The 24,609-nt window shown below is 44.1% G+C and overlaps 1 protein-coding gene across 1 annotated transcript; it reads left to right on the forward strand.

The window, feature by feature from the left end:
- Positions 1–6,782: 6,782 nt before the first annotated feature.
- LOC306884297 (prokineticin receptor 1-like) lies at positions 6,783–15,907 on the forward strand (the record flags this gene model as incomplete). The annotated part of the gene is made up of 2 exons (XM_079440039.1): positions 6,783–7,252; positions 15,190–15,907. 2 exons carry the CDS (start codon positions 6,783–6,785, stop codon positions 15,905–15,907), a joined length of 1,188 nt encoding a protein of 395 aa, XP_079296165.1.
- Between the last annotated feature and the right edge of the window lie 8,702 nt (positions 15,908–24,609).

Consider the following 24,609-nt stretch of genomic DNA (forward strand, 5'->3'; position numbering starts at 1 on the left):
TATATAAAACAATAAAAGTTCTATGAGAGTACACTGTAACATGATGAATGCTACGAGTCTAAGTATGTTTAGAACATGTTTATGATTAATAGCCTACTCTGTTCAAAAATAGATTTTAATAACGTACTAAACAATAATAATTAGTTTCTCAGATATAAAAGGTCTTTTTTTGTTTACGATAGTACAAAGTATGCGCGAGTCTATAAAACCTATATATATATAGATTCTCCTGATGTTAGCATGCTCACACATGTTTTTGGTTGTATTTTATTGTATTTTATTGAATCAGGTACCTGAACCACAGATGAATCCTGATGACTTTCTTCTGATGTTGGTACAGTGCTCTCAGAGGAACACAGTTTGATGTTCAACTACACTGATATTCTATGGTGAAACAAGATCCTTGACTACTGATTGTTTTTTTTTCTTCTTGAATCCATGGACATAAGTAAATGTCAGGTACTTGTTGAACAGAATCTGTTGCAGGAATGAGTTAAAGTCTGTTCACATCTCTGTGGTTAGATCAGTGTGTACAATAATGTGTCTGTGACCTTCATTATGTATGTTTTGATTATACTGTTGTAAATAAAATACAAATAAAAAAAAAAAAAAAAAAATTCAGTCTCCTCACACTCTGTCTTACCTGCCTCAGTCACAGTCACACTGATGGGCCATAAAGCGTCAGCTAAAATGAATAAATAATTAGCAGCCTTTAGGGGAGGGCCCTTTGTCTCTCAGGTGAAAAGCACTTAATATTCAAGGACATTACCACTCCCTCGCATATTGGCTTTCGATCACAAAACATGTCTTTAAAAATTTAAATTAATATAGTGTTTTCTGTGAATGATTAAGCAGAATGATTTTCACATAATTGTGAAGTAAATATTCTAGGCTACAAGACTGATTACACAAAAGTCTTATTCAGGACTATTTAATGTGGGTTTTATGGCCTTATTTCAGCTATTTTTTTTTCCCAAAACTTAGTAACTGTTATATGTCTGGACTTTAGTTTTGTACTTTTCTGGTTTTTCTGTCTGTTCCTGAGTTTCCTTATTTGGTTTTAGTTCCCAGCTTTTTTAATCAGTTACCTCATCAAGTCATTATTAGTTAATCCCCGTCACCTGTGTGTTGCCTTAGTTACAGCCTATTTAAAGTCCCTGTTCTGTTCAGTCCCTGTTGGTTAACCACTAACCACGCCTAATATTTCTTTTTTCTAAAAAAATGCAAACATGTACATCCATCTTGGTCACATATTATTGTAGCACAGTTTGTGCTGAATACAAAAAAAAATGCATGTTGGTCAATAGTATGTTATAAGTAGCTGAAATAAGTACAAATATCAGGGTATGTCAAAACGTCTCAAGGGACCCAAAATCACCTCAGACCCCAGAGGGTTAACTTGGTCGAGCTGGTGGTCTCCGCACCATGAAGTATAAATCTTCCACTTCGTACAGTGTGATGTCTCCTGAGTCGCAAACAGGTCCACCTGAGCCTGGCCAAACACTCTCCATAACTGCTTTACCACTCCATTCCCCGAGCCTCGGCCCATGCCTTGACAGGATGTCTGCCCCCAGAATGGCCTAGATAAGTGGTTCTCTGTAGTGGAGAAAGCACACTTTTCTAACTTCTCCAGTCAGATGCACATACATCCTTTAATTCCTCAGAATTAAATGCAATCAAACAACCAGACATGTAACACGGTCTGATATGGTAGTAGAAGATACAATATAAAGAATTGCGAATGACCATAATACACTCGTTGCCGAGCCAGATTCATAATGCATAAGGCTTTCTTCCCTCGAGAAGAAATGCCAGTGGGAGCCCGTGGTAATGCACACTTGCTTTACATTACACTAGGGATTTTTAGCATGAACACTGCCAGCACCCTCAAGAGCTGACTGTGCGTGCTCTTCTCCAAGCAAACCACACATAAATCGCGTGCATCCCCACCCCTTATCTTAGTCTCGAGGGCAGGGAGAACTAGCGATCTAAAATGCAGTCTGATCATATGCAAACAACATCAATCTCCTTGGAGAAAGATAGCTGTAGCAGCGGGCTCTTACTCAGAGGGGGGAAGAAACCGCAGCTTCCGAACCCAGAGAGAGAGAGATAGAGCGCTGGATCTAAGGAAAAAGGCAAGTCTGTCTCCAACCCATCCACTAGATCCATGTGCGATCCCGCAATCTCAATCTGGAAGACTCTCTCAAATGACTAAGGACTGCCTTGGTAGCTTCAGGTGCAATGTTCATGATGGCCACTGATGACATTGGTATGGTGCAATGACGGCTTGATTAGACATGATAATCAAAACCAAACAGATGTTTTTAGTAGAGTATCTGAGTAACAAGCTATAGCCCTATTCTGGAAAAGGGGGCCTTTAAAGAGACGTGCTTGATAACAGCTTGTTTCTGCTTCCACTCAAAATAGGCATTTTATGATATAATAAATGATCTGTGGGGTATTTTGAGCTTAAACGTCACACACACATTCTGGAACACCTGAGACTTATATTACATCTTGTTAAAAGGGGGCAATAATACTGTAGGTCTCCTTTAAGATGTGAGCAAAGCGTGGAATGCATCGAACCTGAAGAATGTTTGTCACAGGCACATAACTTTCTCTTATTCCCCATGACTCCAGCAAACAATCTATGCTGTTTTACTGTGCTCAGCTCTGTTAGTTTAAGTAAACTCCTAGCACAATGGTAGACAACTTAGATTCATTGATGTATGGCAAGATACTGCAAGGTATGCATCCATATTCATGGATATCCACGTCAAAGTTGCCTCTTTTCATCTCCTCCACCACATTCTCTTTAGTCGCTTTGTATCTTGCAGAAACCATGTCCTTCAGTCTTGTAGGAAGCACATAAAACAAAGGCTGTGAATCTTTTATTATGTTCACTAGAGCGTCATCAATGTCCTTTTGTCTTGCTGAAAATAAAATAAAATTAAAGTGACTTAATAAACTGTATAATGCACAACTCATATAAAATATATAGTTTTAGGCTTTGATGTCTTGTTGCTGTTGTTTTCTCTTCACTTTTGGCACTGAGAGGCCCAGATGATTTTATACACAACTTGTCTATGTACAGTACACCAGATGTTTCACCTCCAGCAGATGTACAACCATCAGCTACATGAAGGTGTTTTGAGTGCATGTGTCGCAGCATTGTTATTGTGGCATGTCAGCTGCTGATCACAAACCATACACAAATCACAAAGCTGTTTTCCAAGTTCTCAAAATGGACTCATTACTCCACTCATTTCTAGACATATTTCAAATGGCAAATTATTAATTTATTTTCCTGCCAAACCTAAAATCTGGCCTTGTCATGTTTGTTTTAAAGTACAATATGGGGAGATTTCACATCTGGTGTTTAACTAGGCATCCTGAGGTGAGCACTGATCATGGATAGACCTGAGATCAGTCAAAACCACAGTAGACACTGGTTCATGAGTTCACTTTGAGATCAACATCCCCTAGTGGCAGCAGTGTGACATAACAAAGCCTCGTTTGCTGCAATCACATGATACAGCCTCCAAATCAAAACAAAAGATCTGTAAAGGTTTTGAAGCTTGACTTGGCTACTTGACTAATATTTCATGGAAAAGCTCACTATAGTTTGGTCTCTAACTAAAATTAATATGCTTGCTGTATTCTGTTGTATTTCAACGATATACAACACAAGTCTATCTGTTATGTACAATTTTTAACAGATCACATTTTCAAGTAAAGTAGATGTTTTTTACTCAAATACCTAATATGTCAAATTCAAGAACTTGACAAATTAATGATTTGGCCCGACATTTACAAGAAAAAAAAAAAAAGAAGAAGAAAGCAAAATAAAGAAAAACATGCTATTGAAACGTGATTTAAAAGTTATATATATTTTTTTTTTACATTTGTTGTATTTTTGAAATAGATGAAGAAATACATTCAGACATTTCAGAAAAACACAGAGATGAACACAACTCTCACAAAACAGGAGACTAATAAATGCGCCAAAATGCTTTAAATTTCTTGAAATAATCAACTCTGAATATTTCAGTCTTTATTCTCCTGTTTCTCATGGTTTGTCAATACAATTAATTAAAGTAATTAGTCTACATTGCTAATGTCATAGAATAGCATAGTTTAACAATAGTGGGGCACATTGTAAAGCACTGTCACAACGTTCCCCATCTGTGCTACTGGAATTTAAAACCGATAAAAAATTTACTTCAGCCATAAATTTACTTTTGCTATGGTTAAATAAATGTTATGTGATCACTTTTGACGTGGCAACTAGTAATAGGTTTTGTTATGCTAGCATGTGTGGAAATGTTATGAGAATAACCTCACAATTTACAATGGGGAACATATTCAGGCATCAATTTAATTGGACACTATTGACACTTTTGCATTAAGTATCTTGATTGATTGATTGATTGATTGATTGATTGATTGATTGATTGATTGATTGAAAATATGGTTTATCCTGCTGGCTATATTTTGTCTTTTTAATGAATCAATGGCTTCACCTGTATCTCAATCTTCCTAGACCAAAAATTCAAATGTCTCAATGATAATGCATGAATAGAATTTGCCTCTAACACCATGAGTCGACGTGGCTCCAGAAACAGCAGTTGGCTGCTCTCTAATAGTGTAAATGAGATAATGAAAGAATGATTTGGTGGTGATATTCACAGATCAATTCTTCATTACCAAGAAGAACATCTTCAGTCCCTCTGGCCATTAGACAGTCCCCGGTCTCAGCGGCTGATGGACGGCCTGCTGCCTCACACACGGCGCTGGGCTTTGAGCTGAGGTGTTTAGCACAAAGTGAGATGAGAAGCGCGACAATAGCTGCTGTTTGCCTATTTCAGTTTAATGTCAGAAGAACTGGCTGAAGTGGCTCTGACTGTTTAGTCTCATAAGAACTGATTGGTTTGCAAACTTTTAAGTTATATTAAAAAAAATACATAAATGTTGAAAAGGCAGGTTACATTGTCCAGGTTCCCAGCAGAGGACTGATAAAAACGCCATCGTGCTTCTTCAAAAACAGTCTGCTTAGTTTACAGTGTCAGTAAGGAAACAAACGAACAATTACAGTAAGAGACACAGTTTGTACCCAATTTGGGGTATTTATAACAATGTATTTATTTATTTGTAAAACATAAGCCAAACTGAGCTTTTAATTGGAGGACTGCATGCAGCTGATGTATTGTAGAGGCATTTGCTCGACACACAGCGAACAGGTGGGAGGACTGAGGACGTCGATGATCAGACTGCCACAAGAGGGAGAGAGACGCTGATGTGTGAGAAGGACTGGCGAGATGCACGCATCTTCATGTGAATTACACAGACGAGACTCATCAAACATCTCTCACAAGCGACAATGACACGCAGCTCTCAGCTCCTGCAAGTCGGTAAGTTTATTCCCAACACGGCATGAGGAAACTTCACAGGGTCATATACTGATATCCAGCGAGCGGTGACAGCGCCAGTCTTATCGGATGAAGTGTAAAATGTTTAGCTCAAACGGTTTAATATTTAAAATGTAATTCATTGTGCTGTTCCACTAATTGAACAGTTTGCAGCATTAACTGCTCTAATATAATTAAGTGAAAGGCCAGCAGACAGAATTATTGATTTTTAATTTGACGAAAACAATTGTAAGAACAGTTACAGCACATTATAATGCCTCTTCTGAATGTACCAATAAAGCATATGGTGCATCATGATAAAATAATGATTGATATCCAGCTCCATACATCATGTGTTATAATGCATCATACTATTTATCATTTATTTGCTATGAAATTATATTATGACTGTGATTAAATATGTAAAGCATTACATGATGTATCATGAGGCAGAATGAATATCTCTTTAATGTACCTTTTTATGAAAGCAGAATGCTCATAGGGTATTAGTTGTGGTGGTGCCAGGAAGGCAAAATGCTTAATAATTTAAAATTACATTTAGTTCTGGTTTGAAATAAGCATCATACTCTTTTAATCTATTGTACAACCTTAAACTGTTTGAAGAGAGAGGATTTTTCAAAATGGCACATTTTACACTCCAAATGCTTTTGCTTTTGCAAAGATGCATCATTTTATTACTGCTTTGTTGCCTTATTTTATTTATTTATATATATTTTTTACTTTTTTTCTTTGAAGATTTCTTTAACTGTTCACTGCAAAACGAACAATTTACGATTATTCACTCACCTTCATGTCATACAAAAATATGTATGACTTTCTTTCTTCGAACACAAAAGATGAAACTGAGTTATACCCTGGTCGCACTTTTCCATGCATTTATAGTGAAAGGGAAATGATTCTTTCAAGAAACTAAAAGCACCATAGAATTATTATAAAAGCTATATTGTGAAGCGATGTGATAGGTTAATGTCAAAACAGAAATCATAGTTATTAACTGATAATTTACTTAAGTACTGCAGTGAGTTGATGAGTTCATTCAAATGCTTTTGTGAAGAGATTTACTCTTGAATTAGACTCTTTTCAGTGACACGTTTCATTTTTGAGTGAACTGCTCTTTAAACACAATATTTCTTGAATTATTTAAACACAATTATCATGCAATAATTGTCAGTGTTTATGTTTTGTGTTTCATGTGTGGCTTGTCTCCTACTGGAAATGAAATCTAAAACCATTTCACACAAAAGACAAGAACATTTCTGGATCATGACCACTGACTGCTAGAAAAAGACTTTACGACAGCAGAAACCCATCAGAAACCCATCAGAGCTCACCGGCTCCTCTCGATCCTCTGCCATGGAGGATGCAAACATCACTCACTTGGCGGCTGTGTTCGTGAATCCTCATGGCCAGGTGCCCGTTCTGGACGTTCACGACACTTACACAGACTTCTACGACATGGACTATGGGGTTCCCGCAGAGGACATGCCGGACACCACGCAGGGCCTGGCCTACTTCGTGGCCACCATCGTCATCGGAGCCGTGCTCATCTGCATCATGCTGGTGTGCGGCTTCGGTAACTTCCTCTTCATAGCTACTCTGGCCCGATACAAGAAACTCAGGAACCTCACCAACCTGCTGATCGCCAACCTGGCCATCTCCGACTTCATAGTGGCTGTGGTCTGCTGCCCTTTCTTGGTGGATTATTACGTGGTCAAGCAGCTCTCCTGGGATCATGGGAAAGTGCTGTGTGCCTCTGTCAACTACCTCAGGACCGTTTCTCTCTATGTGTCCACCAATGCCTTACTGGCCATCGCCGTTGACAGGTTGGTGTGATTTAGATGTCATTCTTCAGTCCCGCTAGGCTAGACAGTGGGAAGGATGAGGAAAGTACGGGGCTTGGTTCAGCTGTCGCTTATTCAGCGGGCAAAATATCATTGGCTTTCAGATTCATGCATTATGCAGCGAGCTTCCTGAACAAAGCACTTCACATACTGCTCAAACAGATGATTGTGAGAAAATATTTCCAGCTTTCCAGTTATTCAGTAAGATTTAATCATCTGCTGTGCATCATCCAACAAATGGCAAGTGAAAACTAGAGAGCTGTACTTAAAAACAAATATAAAGGCAATAAAGCTTCAACCTTAAAGCAGTAAATTAAAGCAATAAAGCCTTGAGAGGCTGTGAGATATTATTTACAGTAAAGTAATATTCATAATAAACAATACAAAATACATCATTAGCCTAACTGTAAGCTGCTTACAGTTGTCAAACAATGGAAGAGCCCCAAAATATCATTTCTCTCATTGTTTACTCACACTTTTTTCCCTAAAGCCATGTTTTTTTATTCCTTGTGAGAGTGGCTCAAAAAAGGAGATTTTTAAATAATTATTATGCAGCTCTTTTCCATAAGAACAGCACATCAAAAATAGCACAAAATCTTTGTGTGTTCTGTATGAGATGCTGTATTCCCAGTCTTCTGATGCCGTACAATAGTTTTGAGTCATGAGGAAACCAAAGTCGATGCTTTTATTCGCTCATAATTTTTCCTTCTGCCAAACTTTGAAATCTCATTCGCATCTGCATTCGTTAAAATGCACCATTCCAGGCATAAAGTCAGATTAAAAAAGAATAATAATAACATCATGAAAGTGAGTAAATAATGATGAAATTATAGTTTTTAGATAAACTTTGCATAACAGTTTCTATGAAGCCTGTATTTGTAATGCATTATATGGGCAGATCTGCACAGCATCTTACAAACTGTTACAAATCTTCTTGTAAGCAGGCTTTATATTGTGGTCATAATATTTATTAGTAGTCCTTGCTTTGATTAATGTAACATGAGTTAAGTCTTCTTTGAAACAGTCATAAAATATCGCTAATGGGTTATGACACATTTGCCATCAACATTTCTAATTTTAATATCCACAAAACCATATTTCATTGTTTTGGATGTAAAATGGTGAAATTCACATTACTTTCAGTTCACAGATATGAAGAAACACTCCTAACCACTCATAAGATATAGTAAGAAACTGTACAGATCTTAATGACAAGATATGAGACTTACTTTTATCAGTGGTTAAAAATCATCATACTCTTAAATATGATAACCACAAATAAGTAACTAGATCCTTCGTATTGTACTGTTATAACTGTTGTTATGATTATTAATGAAGACAAGTGTTTTTATAAGGAAGTATGCATCTATTATAATGTCTTGAGAATGCATTTATAAAACATTATAAATACAGGCTTCATAGAAAGTGTGACCAAACTTTTCTATTAAAATCAAATGTGCAGTCGCAGCTGTGTGTTTAATAGCTTCAAACATGTCTCATCTATTCAGAGTTTTGAGTCTTAACTATGTTTTATTCAACAAAATCTCCCGGCCCATGTCAGAATACGGACACGGTGCTAATGGTGACATATGGAGGACTGCTTGGAATATTTCTTTAATAATGTGAGTGAATCCTTCGGGCACTCAGGGAACTGTTTAAAATGCTGTCTCTGTGTGGGCTTTCTTTATCCGTTCCCTATGAAGGTATAAAATATGGCCAGAGAAAACAACAATTGTGTGCTCTTTAACATAAACAGCTGGAAATGGAATGAAATATGCGGAAATATTTGTCCTGTACCTAAGAGCTACTATGCTAAAATAAGAGAAAAAAAGAGTACATTACGGATCCTGTACTATTTCTACAGCAGTTAGACGTCAGAAGCATTTTATTTTTTTTGAAGCTTTTGAAGTTGCCCCTGGCATTTCATATAAATAAGACATTTTACACAGTTCCATTTTGATAGGACCCAGTTTGTTTGAACATTATTCACAGTCTTTTTTAATTCTGATAATGGTCATGTGAGAACCACTTTTAATTAAATCTGCCTCGCCGTTTGACTTGACTTGAATTGACAGTCCAGGCAAAATTCAATTATGGATGGCTTACGTGTGAAGCTTCTGATCTACTGATAGAAATCCTTAAATAAGACAAATGGAACACGCTGAACACGATTTCTTGAGGGAAACATCAGTGCTGGCAATGCAACAGAAGAAATGTGTTGAAGTATTAGGAAGCTTTAGCTTTCGCACAAGACTCAAAAACACCGTCACTGTGCAAAGGTGGCAGTAATGTTAAAATATATACCTGAAGTGGGCTTATTTTACTGGCATCTCTCCATCCTGTATTGTATATCCATGGGTGGGGAACAACTTTACCATTTAACATTAAATACAGACACCATAAAATGTTTCTCCAGTAAAAGTACTTGTGTTCCATTTTACTTGAGTAAAGGTACAAAAGTACTGGATTTTAATGTGCTTAAGTATTGATAGTAAATCGATGAAGCATGTGTATTAGTTATTCTAGCTAACAGACTAGTACTTTAGTGTCTATTAGTGTGTAGATTTGCAAATAAGCAAACTTTTCACTTCATTGCAAAAACGTATTATATACTAAAACATTAAACTTTAGTGTACTAAAATATTAATTTAAGTTACTGATAATATAAGTGTGCAAACAAGTACAATATAGTGTAATATAGTATTTTTAAAAATTAGAGAAAACAAAAATCTGTATAAATGTGCCTATAAGGATACTATGGGGAAAATGCTTTAATGTTTTAAGAAGAACTCTTTGCAAACATACAGGTTTAATATCATTTGACACTGCTACGGCAGCAGGGAAGATGCATGGGAATTCATTTGTGCTGTTTTACCTACTAATTTACATTTTACAATTACTTCACAAACAACTGAGAGTCGTGACCTAAATCTGAAGTTTATTTACAACAATAAATCGCCATTAGTAACTTACTGTGCATTTCACACCATGAATCAGACACACATTCAAGCTCCAGCAATATCCAGTTTCTTGGCTATTTTGACCAGATTATTGAATCATTGAGTTGACTCAAGAACAGCTGCAATCTGATCAGTTCATGAATGATTCGTTAGGTGTGATTTGTCAACCAATTCAACTGATTCATTGAAAAGAATCAGCTCCTTCATGAATCAGGCATCAGTTTTCGCACTTACATATCCTATTCAAAATAAAAAAAATTAATAATTCCATCCATCCATCTTCTTCCGCTGGGTCGCGGGGGCAGCAGTCTAAGTAGAGATGCCCAGACTTCCCTCTCCCTAGACACTTCCTCCAGCTCTTCCGGGGGGGACACCGAGGCGTTCCCAGGCCAGCCGGGAGACATAGTCTCTCCAGCGTGTCCTAGGTCTTCCCCGGGGTCTCCTCCCAGTGGGACGCGCCCGGAACACCTTCCCAGGAAGGCGTCCAGGAGGCATCCGGAACAGATGCCCGAGCCACCTCAGCTGACCCCTCTCAATGTGAAGGAGCTACTCTGAGCTCCTCCCGAGTGACCGAGCTTCTCACCCTATCTCTAAGGGATCGCCCAGCCACCCTGCGGAGAAAGCTCATTTCAGCCGCCTGTATCCGGGATCTTGTCCTTTCGGTCATGACCCAAAGCTCATGACCATAGGTGAGAGTAGGAACGTAGATTGACCGGTAAATCGAGAGCTTCGCCTTGCGGCTCAGCTCTTTCTTCACCACGACAGACCGTTACATCGACCGCATTACTGCAGAAGATGCACCGATCCGTCTGTCAATCTCCCGTTCCATCCTTCCCTCACTCGTGAACAAAACCCCAAGATACTTAAACTCCTCCACTTGAGGCAGGAACTCTCCACCAACCTGAAGTGGGCAAACCACCCTTTTCCGACTGAGGACCATGGCCTCGGATTTGGAGGTGCTGATTCTCATACCAGCCGCTTCACACTCGGCTGCAAACCGTCCCAGTGCCTGCTGAAGGTCCTGGCTTGATGAAGCCAACACGACAACGTCATCTGCAAAAAGCAGAGACGAAATCGTGTGGTCACCAAACCTGACACCCTCCGGCCCCCGGCTGCGCCTAGAAATTCTGTCCACAAAACTTATGAACAGAACCGGCGACAAAGGGCAGCCCTGCCGGAGTCCAACATGCACCGGGAACAAGTCTGACTTACTGCCGGCAATGCGAACCAAGCTCCTGCTTCGGTCATACAGGGACCGGACAGCCCTTAGTAAAGGACCCCGGACCCCATACTCCCGGAGCACCCTCCACAGGCCGCCGCGAGGGACACAGTCGAATGCCTTCTCCAAATCCACAAAACACATGTGGACTGGTTGGGCAAACTCCCATGAACCCTCCAGCACCCTGTAGAGGGTATAGAGCTGGTCCAGTGTTCCACGGCCCGGACGAAAACCACACTGTTCCTCCTGAATCCGAGGTTCTACTATCGGCCGTATTCTCCTCTCCAGTACCCTGGCATAGACTTTCCCAGGGAGGCTGAGAAGTGTGATCCCCCTGTAGTTGGAACACACCCTCCGGTCCCCCTTCTTAAAAAGAGGGACCACCACCCCGGTCTGCCACCCCAGAGGCACTGTCCCCGACCGCCACGCGATGCTGCAGAGGCGTGTCAGCCAAGACAGCCCCACAACATCCAGAGACTTGAGGTACTCAGTGCGGATCTCATCCACCCCCGGTGCCCTGCCACCGAGGAGTTTCTTGACTACCTCGGTGACTTCAGCTTGGGTGATGGACGAGTCCACCTCTGAGCCCTCAGCCTCTGCTTCCTCAATGGAAGACGTGACGGCGGGATTGAGGAGATCCTCGAAGTATTCCTTCCACCGTCCAACGATATCCCCAGTCGAGGTCAGCAGCTCCCCACCTCTACTGTAAACAGCGTTGGTAGGGCACTGCTTCCCTCTCCTGAGGCGCCGGACGGTTTGCCAGAATCTCTTCGAGGCCAGCCGATAGTCCTTCTCCATGGCCTCACCGAACTCCTCCCAGGCCCGAGTTTTTGCCTCCACAACCACCCGGGCTGCAGTTCGCTTGGCCTGTCGGTACCCGTCAGCTGCCTCAGGAGTCCCACAAGCCAGCCAGGCCCGATAGGACTCCTTCTTCAGCTTGACGGCATCCCTTACTTCCGGTGTCCACCACCTGGTTCGGGGATTGCCGCCTCGACAGGCACCGGAGACCTTACGGCCACAGCTCCGAGCGGCCGCTTCGACAATGGAGGTGGAGAACATGGTCCACTCGGACTCAATATCTCCAGCCTCCCTCGGGATCCGGTCGAAGCTCCGCCGGAGGTGGCAGTTGAAGATCTCTCTGACAGGAGACTCGGCCAAACGTTCCCAGCAGACCCTCACAGTACACTTGGGTCTGCCGAGTCTGTCCAGCTTCCTCCCCCGCCATCGGATCCAACTCACCACCAGGTGGTGATCAGTTGACAGCTCCGCCCCTCTCTTTACCCGAGTGTCCAAGACATACGGCCGCAGGTCAGATGAAACGACCACAAAGTTGATCATCGACCTACGGCCTAGGGTGTCCTGGTGCCACGTGCACTGATGGACACCCTTATGCTTGAACATGGTGTTCGTTATGGATAAACTGTAACTAGCACAGAAGTCCAATAACTGAACACCACTCGGGTTCAGATCAGGGGGGCCGTTCCTCCCAATCACGCCCCTCCAGGTGTCACTGTCGCTACCCACGTGGGCATTGAAGTCCCCCAGTAGAACGATGGAGTCCCTGGTTGGAGCACTTTCCGGCACCCCTCCCAGAGACCCCAAGAAGGCCGGGTACTCTGCACTGCTGTTTGGCCCGTAGGCACACACGACAGTGAGAGACCTATCCCCTACCCGTAGGCGCAGGGAAACCACCCTCTCGTTCACCGGGGTGAACTCCAACACATGGCGGCTGAGCTGGGGGGCTATAAGCAAACCCACACCAGCCCGCCGCCTCTCACCATGGGCAACTCCAGAGTGGTGAAGAGTCCATCCTCTCTCGAGGAGTGTGGTTCCAGAGCCCAAGCCGTGCGTAGAGGTGATCCCGACTATCTCTAGTCGGAACCTCTCAACCTCACGCACAATCTCAGGCTCCTTCCCCGCCAGCGAGGTGACATTCCATGTCCCTAGAGCTAGCTTCTGTGTCCAGGGATCGGGTCGTCGAGGCCCCCGCCTTCGACTGCTGCCCGATCCTCTTTGCACCAGCCCCTTACGGTCCCTCCTGCAGGTGGTGAGCCCACGGGAAGGCGGCCCCACGTCGCTCCTTCGGGCTGAGCCCGGCCGGACCCCATGGGGGGAGGCCCGGCCACCAGGCGCTCGCATACGAGCCCCAACCCCGGGCCTGGCTCCAGGGTGGGGCCCCGGCTGCGCCATACCGGGCGACGTCACGGTCCTCTTTTTGTTGTCCTTCATAAGGGGTTTTTTCAAAAACCTAGTTATGTGTACTGTGCTAGACTAACTGAGACTTGTCACAGCACTTGTATACTGTTGCTCTCTCGTTGGTCTGTTTGCTTTTATTGTTCTCATTTGTAAGTCGCTTTGGATAAAAGCGTCTGATAAATTATTAAATGTAAATGTAATCTAAATGTACTCTTGCATGTTGATTTCTTCAGCTCGATAAACCAAGGGAGCTAAATATGATGTTTGTTTACCATAAGCAATACTAAAATTGGGCAGCAGTGGCTTACTTTTCATGCCACATTCAAGCTCCAGCATTACCCCAGTTCTCAGCTCAGATCATGACTAGATCACTGAATCAGTGAGTCGTTGACACAAGAACAGCTGCAATCAGATCATTCTTATTTGCAATTGAATCGTTCAGTGTGATTTATGGACCAATCCAACAGGCTTTTGGGAATCACTCATCAGACATTACTCTTGTGTCTTTAGAGGGGGTGATGATTTTTTTAAAGTTCAAAATAACTGAGAAAATCATGCCAAATTCTGTTATGAAACTCTATTTGTTGCAGGCTGATGGGTCATTAATGCAAATAGATGATATTCACAGCATTAAACGACTTGGCACAAGCTGATTGGTTCATGTTGCATATGCAGCCAGTAAGCTTACTGCTTTACATTTAAATGGCTGGTTAGCATTCACTAGAGCATTTCGCAGCACGCTTTCAGAGTTTCTCTGAAATCCTCCACCTCCCCAGCTCCACCTGTATAGATCTGCTAAGGGTTATTATACTGTATATGCTATTTGTGCAGCAGCAGTATGTCTTACTCACAGCACCATATCGGCATATGCATTGGCAGTAAGTTCCTGTGCTTTCTTTGCAGCAGCAGCAATAATCTACAACAATAGCAATAACCAATTCAGCAGTGTAACAGATCTATTATAACATTAACGATACATTAACATTGCTATATCCATTACCATGCTAAAATCTTCCGAGAGTTGTCATGCTAGAAATGTTGTTATGAAATGTAGTAGAGTAAAAAGTTGTAAAAATTAAAAGTAAAAATTTACTAAAATTAAAGTACTCTGATAAAGTACAGATACTTGAAAAAAATACTAGTAAAAAGTAAAAATACTCCATTACTGTCCACTACTAGGCACTGACATGTGAATGTGCATGGTGCAGCACTAAACCACCCTTACGAAAATTACCATGATTTTATCGTTGCTAATGTGTAGTAACTATGCAAACTTACCATTTGAATAAGCACAGTTTTACTACAAATACCTTGGTTAAACTATGGTTAGTGTAGCAAACCCATGTTTAATTTGTGGTTACCATGGTTTAACTATAGTAACCGTGTTTTTTTGGTTTAATTTGTAGCAAAACCATGGTTAATTTTTCATAAGGGCAGTGCAGACTGTTAAAACAGGACTGTTTTAAATGCAGGTTTTTATGAAATTTGTCTAGTAGAGAATGGAAATTGAGCGTAATGCCACTAATCGTCATTGTTGTGTTTAGGTACATGGCCATTGTTCATCCCTTGAGGCCCAGAATGAAGCACCAGACCGCATACTGCCTTATAACGGGGGTGTGGATCGTCCCGGTGCTCATCTCCATTCCCTCTGCGTACTTTGCCTCCGCAACCAAAGTCCCCCACGGAGCCAACCGCAGCAAGACCTTCTGTGCCCAGATCTGGACGGTGGACCAGCAGCTGTACTACCGCTCATACTTCCTGTTCATCTTTGCCGTGGAGTTTGTGGGGCCAGTGCTCACCATGGCCCTGTGCTACTTGCGCATCTCCAGAGAGCTCTGGTTCAAGAGCGTGCCGGGTTTCCAAACGGAGCAGATCCGCAAACGCCTGCGCTGCCGCAGGAAGACGGTCATGGTGCTGATTGCCATTCTATCGGCGTACATCCTCTGCTGGGCTCCGTACTACGGCTACACCATCCTGCGCGATTTCCACCCCACGCTCATCTCCCGCGAGAGGAACTCCCTGGTGGCGTTCTACATTATCGAGTGCATCGCCATGAGCAACAGCATGATCAACACGTTCTGCTTTGTCAGTGTAAAGAACAACACCGTCAAATACTTCAAGAGGATTGTTCTCCTCCGTTGGAAATCCACCTACACCTCCAGGAAGAGTGCAGACGAGACAGACACCAATCCCCACCTCACCGAATGTAGAAAGGGAGCCGAGCTGAGTGGTTTTCATGTCACCCATATTACAGATGATTAGAGAGTACTGATGATGCTGCTTCGGGGCATTTTTCTGCAGATGAATATCACCTGACTGATGTTATGTTTTAGCGTTTTTTTCCTTGTCAAATGTGACATTTTCATACTTTGTATGTATATGTGTTTATGATACAGCACAAATGATCATTTCAGTTATTTTGCACAGATTTTTTTAATGAGTGAATTAACTACTCATCCCTTAAAGCTTTGAGAATGACAAAGCAATGGTACAATATAGAATTACTGACTTAAAGTTGATTTTAAATATAGATTTTTTTCATTGCAAAATATTTAGATAGTTATTTAAGCATGTGTCAGGAGACTCAAAAACATTCATGATGCTTTGTGAGAGTAGCTCGGTATGCTGACCTTTTAATTGCAAATCTATGTTGTCAAAGCCTTCTCTGATTAGTGGAGGGTCTATTCTGGATTATGGGTAGTGCAGTTATTTACATTAAAATGTTGAATTTTTACTTCAGAACTGTTTCGCTCGATTGATGAAAAAACCCAAGAACAATCTTTTTCAGCAGTTTTTGTAGAAATGCATTTATGACCTCATTGAACAAACACTCGTTAGATTACTGTTACATAATATATATTATTTAAAAAACAGTCTGATTAGTGAGGTCCTTTATCAGTCGATGTTTTATATGTGAAAGTTTATTTTCCCTTGGTTCTAAAAAATGTGGTCAGTTGCTGTCTTTTGTGTTGGTTAATACAGTATCTGCTTGCATTCTAGCCAAATAAAGTAAAACCTGAGAACCAAGCCATGTGTCATGTACAGTCCTCCAATTTTAGAGTCATAATTCAAGAAGCAATATGGACCAGTTTAGAGGTAATGTCCAGACATTCCATCTCATGTAACCTGCGAGTTAGATTTCTGTTTGCTCTTTAAAGCAGGGTCTATTTATCTAAGTTCCAAGGACAGTTCATACATAATTTACAGATTCTGTCGACACTCAAACTCATAACTTAAAATTGTATATCATAATAAGAATTGTGGTCATGTACCAGTGTAATAATGGCTCTTGATGTCTATATCTGGAACAGATCTGTTTAATATTTACTTTGCAATGTAGTAGTGAATTTTAATGCAACTTCCACAAAACAATTGTATATGTGCTAATTTTTTAATTTTATATAGTAGATCATCTATCATCTGTTCTCTTGGCTATGTTATAGTCCAATCAAGTCAAGCCTTCAAAATTTTGCCACCATGTACCCACCATGTAGCTCCCATCTCAGCTGTATTCCTTTGAAACTCAAAAAGAGGTATTATCAAAATGGCAAACCTGCTGTTGTTTCAATATTTGTTTCTTTTGTCTCATGCCAGGACTGCCATTGGTGCTTTCAGTGAGGGGTAAAAGGTATATGACGACCCTAAATCTAGCCTAGAATAAATACTTTTTTTTTGATAATAGCTGGGCTTTGGCTTAATTTTTTTAAATTATTTTATGGTGATAAACAGAAGCTGGTCTAAACCTGGCTAAACCTGTCTCAGGATTATGCAAAGAAGCTTTAAAAAAAAAATGTCTTCAGACCAGCAGTCACAGACCCCTCTAAAACTATCATAAAATACTTGAACCAAATAGCCTTAATTAGTTTTCATGTTTGTGCTATTTCACTTCTGTGCACAGTTTCACTTTATCAATTATAGGTTAAATAGCCATATTTTACCTGCCTAATAACATTTAAACAGCAAGGAAATTACTCTAAATTCTGACTTAATCAGCCAGGTTGGAGATAAGTATAAACGCCTTTATTAAAGAGCCAGGATGTACATTGCCTGGCAACCTTCAAATGCATATGGTTAAAGCCTGTTCACACCAAGAATAATAACTATAGATTCAAGATTCAAGATTCAAGAGTTTTATTTGTCACATACACAATTATACAGAGTATAACCAGCAGTGAAATGTAGGTCAGGTCCGCTCCAAGGACAATGCAATTATAAAGTATACAAATATTAAGAGAAGAAAAGTAGAAAAAAATAAAATAAAATAAAAGAATAAAATAAAAAGATAGATAAAAAATATAAATATAAATGTGCAGGTCAGTATGTTGTTGACTTAAATAGTACTAAGAGGAATGTGCAAAAATAATGTGCAAAAAAGTTGTACAGGGTATATAATAGCAGCAATATGAGGTAGAGAAAAATTATGAATAGCTTATTGATATGGTGATATTTACATGGAGTCAAGTGATGTTATGACACAGAGTTAGAGTTTAGGAGCCTGATGGCCTGGGGGAAGAAGCTCCTCCTAAGTCTCTCAGTTTTTGCCATCAGGCTACGGAAGCGCTTACCAGATGGAAGCAAAGTGGATAGCTGGTTACCAGGGTGATTTGAGTCCTTGATTATTTTGACAGCTCTATTTTTGCAGCGTTTGAGGTAGATGTCCTACAGAGATGGGGGGGGCAGACCCTGAGATGTGCTCAGCTAAGCGCACAACTCTCTGTAGTGCTTTGCAGTCCTGATTGGAGCTGTTTCCATACCACACTGAGATTCACTGAGTCAATACACTTTCTATGGTCCCTGAATAGAAAGTTTTCAGGATTGCTGGTGAGACCCTGAATTTCCTCAGCTGTCGCAGATGGTACAGTCTTTGCCTGGCTTTCTTTACCTGTGTTTGGATGTGTGTAGTCCAAGTCAGGTTCTCGGAGATGTTTACACCGAGGTACTTGAAGTTACTCACCCTCTCCACAGGGGTCCCACTGATCATAAGAGGAGTGTAGAGTATAAATGTAACTTACAACATGGTGGGTACATAAGAGGAGTATAAATGTAACTTACAACAATACCTTTATTAACATCCACACCAGCAGATTGTAACAGAAGTGGTCTGGACACAGAGGATTAGTAAATAATGCAGGATGTTTATTGATTCAGCAGAGGGATATATGGCAGTATGACGGTGAGTAGAGACTTGAAGCTGTGGGTGAAGCAGAAAGGATATACTGATGGATGTTGTATCTTGCCAGGAACTCGTGGAGGACTGAAGGCAGCACACACCCCAGACGGATGATGGAGACAATGGAGGATGATCGCTGGAGGAAGACGGACGAGGGAGACACGGAGGAACCACGAAGGTGAGGAACAGGAGATAAGCACGATAGCAGGTAGGTATCAGGTGAGTAACAGCTCAGTAAACAGTAAACCATTCAAAGCCATTCAATACTGTGATTTTACTACTACAGTTAAGGAGGTTTTAAGTCACTCCACTTCTCATCATTCAGAACAATAATCCCACAGTAAAAAAAAAACATTGCTTGTCGTATCTTATTGCTTTATTAGATCACTTCTGCTATAGACAATATCATTATTTTTACCCATATATTTTAAGCTAACAAGGAATGACCTTTTCAAGAACTGTCTGGCTTGAATGTGCTAATGTCCCTGATTCATTTAGAGATGTTGATTTTGTGTTCTTAGTCTAATGGAATTTGCAGCTCGTTATGCTAGTCTTGTCTGAGATAATTGTGTAAAACCCATAGATGATAATTTGTTACTGTCGTAAGCAGCTCTTGCCACTCCTGTTATTCTTTTGTGCTTTTAGTCAAACTGCTAATTGACACAAAAATATGGATGATTCTGGTGTTTTGGGGGGTTGTTTGCAAGTAGATGTAACTGTCGTGATTCAGTCAGGCACTGACTCACACAGCAACACAATGACAGGGGTCACAGAAAGCTGCAAAAACATGAATTATGTATGAATCTTGCCTTAATTATCTTGCTCTTCCTAGATCCACTGCCTGAGTAAGTTCCCACTGACGAAAGTTAACTGCTCTCACAGGGAGATGAGAAAGATGGGTGAATTTTATATGAAAGATGAAAGTCGCAGATTGGATCTAAAAATACAAAAGTGAAAATAAATTTCCTCAAAAGAAAATGTGTTTTTAGCCAAAGTGTGTCTTAACAGACCTATAATTCCAGGAAACATGATTGTAAAGCAAAGCTTAATTGCTGAATCCCAGGTGAAGAACTTCACTAAACATTATTCTGAGAAGAGATTCATCAAGTTACTGTTACCATAGAAATGACAAAAGAGCTTAGCAGCGACCTGGTCACAAATTAAGTAATTGCTTCTATTCGCCTTTCTGACTTGGTCATCACAGGTGCAGTAGTTTCAGTCTACCTCACAGGCAGATTCATCAGGATTTATAGAGAGCAGAATGTGTGAGTCACATCAGCTAATCACTGAGGTGGCTCAAGTTCCCTTCCAGGAACTTCGAGCTGCGTCGAAACGCATATGGGAACGCCTTCAGCGTGACCAGGCTCTGAATATGATGTGTAATCAGTCAAACAAGGGCGAGGCGTCACGGGCGGGTGACGTCACGACCAGGAAGCATATAAGCACGTGCGGCGGAGCCGGCTTCAGCTTTTTGTCATTCAGCGAAGCGCTCTGTGTGTGTCAGTCTTATTTACTGTTGTTTGTCCTAGTTTTAAGTGGAAAGCATTCAGTATCATGTCAAAGCCAAGGGCAAGCTCAGGGGTGAAGCTTTCAGACCACGTTTTGAGTCGTGTGTGCATCCTTTTTCCTCGATTTTTGCGTGGTCTGCCTGGGTGCGGAGCACGCAGAATCGGTCTCCGCACCCGGAGGGCTCTCTTCGAGAAGGGAGCCTTCGCGAGCTCCCCACGCGGTGCCGGTCCCGCTGCTGCCGAGGCAGAGCGGCGGCTGCACTCGTGGGGCTCGCAGGCTGATCTGGCTGGCGAGTGTGAGACGGGCATGTCCTTATCTCCTCCCGTATCCGCCAGATCTGGCGCCCCGTCTCTCGGTGTGGAAGCTGTCTCTTCCCCCGAGACGAGGGCTCAATGCTTCGTCTCTCTTCCTCTGAGGAGGTTGATGTGACGAGCGTTCACGAGGTTTCGCTGCCTCTGTCACCCCAATATGATATAACTATGAGCTTTGTAAGCTGCAGTGTTTGCACAAGCATAAAATGAATAAAGCCGGTCCCGCTTCTGCCTTTAAATCAGAGAGAAAAAAGGCAGAGCGGCGGCTGCGCTCGCGGGGCTTGCAGAGAGAGAAAAAGGCTGATCTGGCTGGCGAGAGTCAGACAGGCATGTCCCTATCTCCTCTCGCGCCTGATCTGGCGCCCCGTCTCTCGGTTCGGAAGCGGTCTCTTCCCCCGAGACGAGGGCTTGACGCTGCGTCCTCCGAGGAGGTTGATGTGACGAGCGTTGACGAGGTTTCGCCGCCTCTCTCGCCCCAGAGAGCTACTTCTACACAGGAGCCTTCCGTTTTCCCCGATCTCCTCACCGAGGTGTCGAGATCGCGGGTGAATTCTTTTCGTCCCGGCCATTCGTTCCCGCGGGTTGAACAGACTGTCTCCCTCTACGGCATCGCCTTTGAAGGCTCCTGCTCTGCTTACAACATCTTTGGTGGGCAGAGGGTATGCACGCTCTCTAAACTCAGGTGGCTGCTGGGCGGGCGCAGCCTCCCCCGCATACCAGCTCCTCGCGCAAAAGGTCCTGACGATCGAGCCCCAGGACCGCGGAGGGCGACCCCTACTGGGGTGGAGTGGCTTGCACCGCGGCACTCGGTGACCACTTCACCTCGGTGCCCTCCAGGGACTTGTCTGCTGACCCTACCGCTGTTCCAGGGCACAGCCGGTCCCAGCGAGTATATTTCTCAGGTTTGTCCGCCCGGCAGCGTGGAGCCGAGAAACTCGCCTCAGCCGCCAGATTACGCGTCTCATTCCGGTGCGCCGCATCGAGACAGCAGTCTGACCGCTTCTCTGAACCCAGAGGTCAGTCTCGAGAGACTGATTCCCTTAGAAGATCATTGGGCAGCGAGCTGCCGAATGTGTCTCTTTGGGTCCTGCCTTGCAGGGTCTGGTTCGTTCAGAGGTCCTGACGGATGAGCCCCAGGACTACGGAGGACGACCCCTACTGGGGTGGAGCGGCTTACACCGTGGCACACGGTGACCGTCTCCCCTCGGTGCCCTCCAGGGACTTATCTGCTGACCCTGCCGCTGTTCCAGGGCACAGCCGGTCCCAGCGAGTATATTTCTCAGGTTTGTCCGCCCGGCAGCGCGGAGCCGAGAAACTCGCCCCAGCAGCCAGGCCACGTGCCTCCTTCTGGTGCGCCGCTTCGAGACAGCGGTCTGGCTGCACCAGAGGTCAGTCTCGAGAGACTGATTCCCTTAGTAGAGCATTTGACAGCCTGGCAGCGGCTGCCGAATGTGTCTCCTTGGGTCCTGCAGACCGTAGCGAGAGGCTATCGTATTCAGTTCGGCGGGCCACCCCCGCCGTTCTGCGGGGTTGTTATGACTGCGGTCCGCCCCGGGCAGGCTCTGGTTTTGGAACAGGAAGTTGGTACTCTGCTGAGGAAGGAAGCCATCGAGTTGGTTCCTCCTCACGAGACCCAGTCCGGTTTCTACAGCCGGTACTTCATTGTTCCGAAGAAGGATGGAGGGCTGAGGCCCATACTGGATCTGCGTCTACTGAACCGCTCAGTCAGAAAGCTGAAGTTCAGGATGCTTACTATCAAGCAGGTCGTGACTCAAATCAGGTCCGAGGACTGGTTTGTCACGATAGATCTCAAAGACGCATATTTCCATGTTTCCATCCTTCCTTCTCACAGGAAGTTCCTGAGGTTCGCCTTTGGGGGCAAAGCGTACCAATATCGGGTTCTTCCCTTCGGCCTAGCACTTTCACCCCGCACTTTCACCAAGTGTGTGGATGCGGCACTGGCCCCGTTGCGGCTTCAGGGCATCCGCATACTCAATTATATCGACGATTGGTTGATCCTCGCTCAATCAGAGCGGTTGGCGGTTCGGCATCAAGATGTCGTTCTCGCCCACATGAAAGAACTGGGGTTGAGACTGAACGCCAAGAAAAGTGTGCTTTCTCCGGTTTTGAGAATCACTTATCTAGGCGTGGTGTGGGATTCGACCACGATGCAGGCACGATTGTCCCCTGCTCGGATCGAGTCGATCCTTACTACAGTCAGGAGAGTGCGAGAAGGCCAGTCACTCACTGTCAAGCAGTTTCAGAGACTGCTGGGGCTCATGGCAGCTGCGTCCAGCGTGATACCTTCTGGCCTGCTGTACATGAGACCCCTACAGTGGTGGCTCAAGACCAAGGGGGTCTCCCTGAGGGGAAACTCACTCCGCGCTGTCAAAGTGTCACGCCGTTGTGTCCGTGCCTTCGACATGTGGAGGAATCCTTGGTTCTTGTCCCAGGGCCCGGTGTTGGGAGCTCCTTGTCGCCGCGTCTCGCTAGCGACGGACGCTTCCCTCACCGGTTGGGGTGCGGTCATGAGTGGCCACCCTGCCCACGGTCTGTGGAGTGGTCGCCACCTGACGTGGCATATCAACCAGCTAGAGATCCTAGCTGTGTTCCGTGCGCTCAAGCACTTCCTCCCAGACCTAAGAGATCACCACGTGCTGGTGCGCACCGACAGCACGGCAGTGGTCTCTTACAGCAACCACCAAGGAGGTCTGCGGTCGCGCCCCTTTTATAAGCTGGCACACCAGATCCTTGTGTGGTCCCAGGGCAAGCTCCTATCACTGAGAGCTGTGCACATTCCTGGGCATCTTTATGTGGGAGCAGGCGTCCTGTCGAGACAGGGGCCGAGGCCCGGGGTATGGATGCTTCACCCTGAGGGGTGAAGCAGATGTAGAAGGTTTTGGCCAGGCACAGGTGGACCTCTTCGCCACTCGAGAGTCAGCGCAATGTCCCCTCTGGTTCCTCCAGCTCCTCCGGGACTGGACGCTATGGTACAGACGTGGCCGAGGCTCCGTCTGTACGCCTTCCCCCCGATCGCTCTGCTCCCTGGAGTTCTGGCGAGAGTGCGCCGGGACGAGGTCAGTCTACTGTTAGTAGCACCATTCTGGCCGGGCCGAGTATGGTTCTCGGACCTGATATCTCTCCTCGACGGCACTCCGTGGGAAGTGCCCATCAGGAGGGACCTCCTCTCACAGGCCGGGGGCACCGAGGTGCACCCTCGCCCGGAGTGATGGAAGCTGTTGGTGTGACCCCTGAGGGGGCACAGCTCATAGCTTCCGGTCTGTCAACCGAGGTTGTCGAGACCATCCTCCAATCCAGAGCTCCCTCTACGAGGAAACTGTACGCCTTGAAGTGGAGGCTCTTCACTTCTTGGTGCGGGGACCGCCAGCTCGACCCAGACAACTGCCCCGTTGGTGCAGTACTGGAGTTCCTGCAGGCCCGTTTCTCCGCAGGGGTAACCCATTACACTGTTAAGGTCTACGTGGCAGCTATTTCGTAATACCACGCCCTTACCGGTGGCCAGTCAGTCGGTAGACACCCCCTGGTTACACGTTTCCTCCGCGGTGCGCTGAGGCCTCCGGTACGATCTCGTCCCTACGTGGGATCTGGCTGTGGTTCTGGAGGCTCTGTGCAATGCACCCTTCGAGCCCATTCAGGAGATAACTGAGAGACTCCTCACTATCAAGACCGTTTTCTTATTGGCTATCACCTCTCTGAGGAGGGTGAGTGACCTTCAGGCCCTGACTACGGCCTCTATTCACTTTGCGCCCGGTTCGGCGAAAGTATTCCTCTACCCCCGCGTGGGGTATGTTCCGAAGGTCCCATCGATCGTTCCACAGCCGGTCGTACTGCAGGCCTTCTGTCCTCCTCCCTTCGGGGAGCCAGACCAGGAGAAGCACAACCGTATGTGTCCAGTGCGAGCACTAGACGCATACGTCCACAGGTCCTCCCTGTGGAGAAAGCGGACCAGCTGC

The sequence above is a fragment of the Barbus barbus genome (assembly GCF_936440315.1).
Source record: "Barbus barbus genome assembly, chromosome: 18".
In the NCBI taxonomy this organism is placed as follows: Eukaryota; Metazoa; Chordata; class Actinopteri; order Cypriniformes; family Cyprinidae; genus Barbus; species Barbus barbus.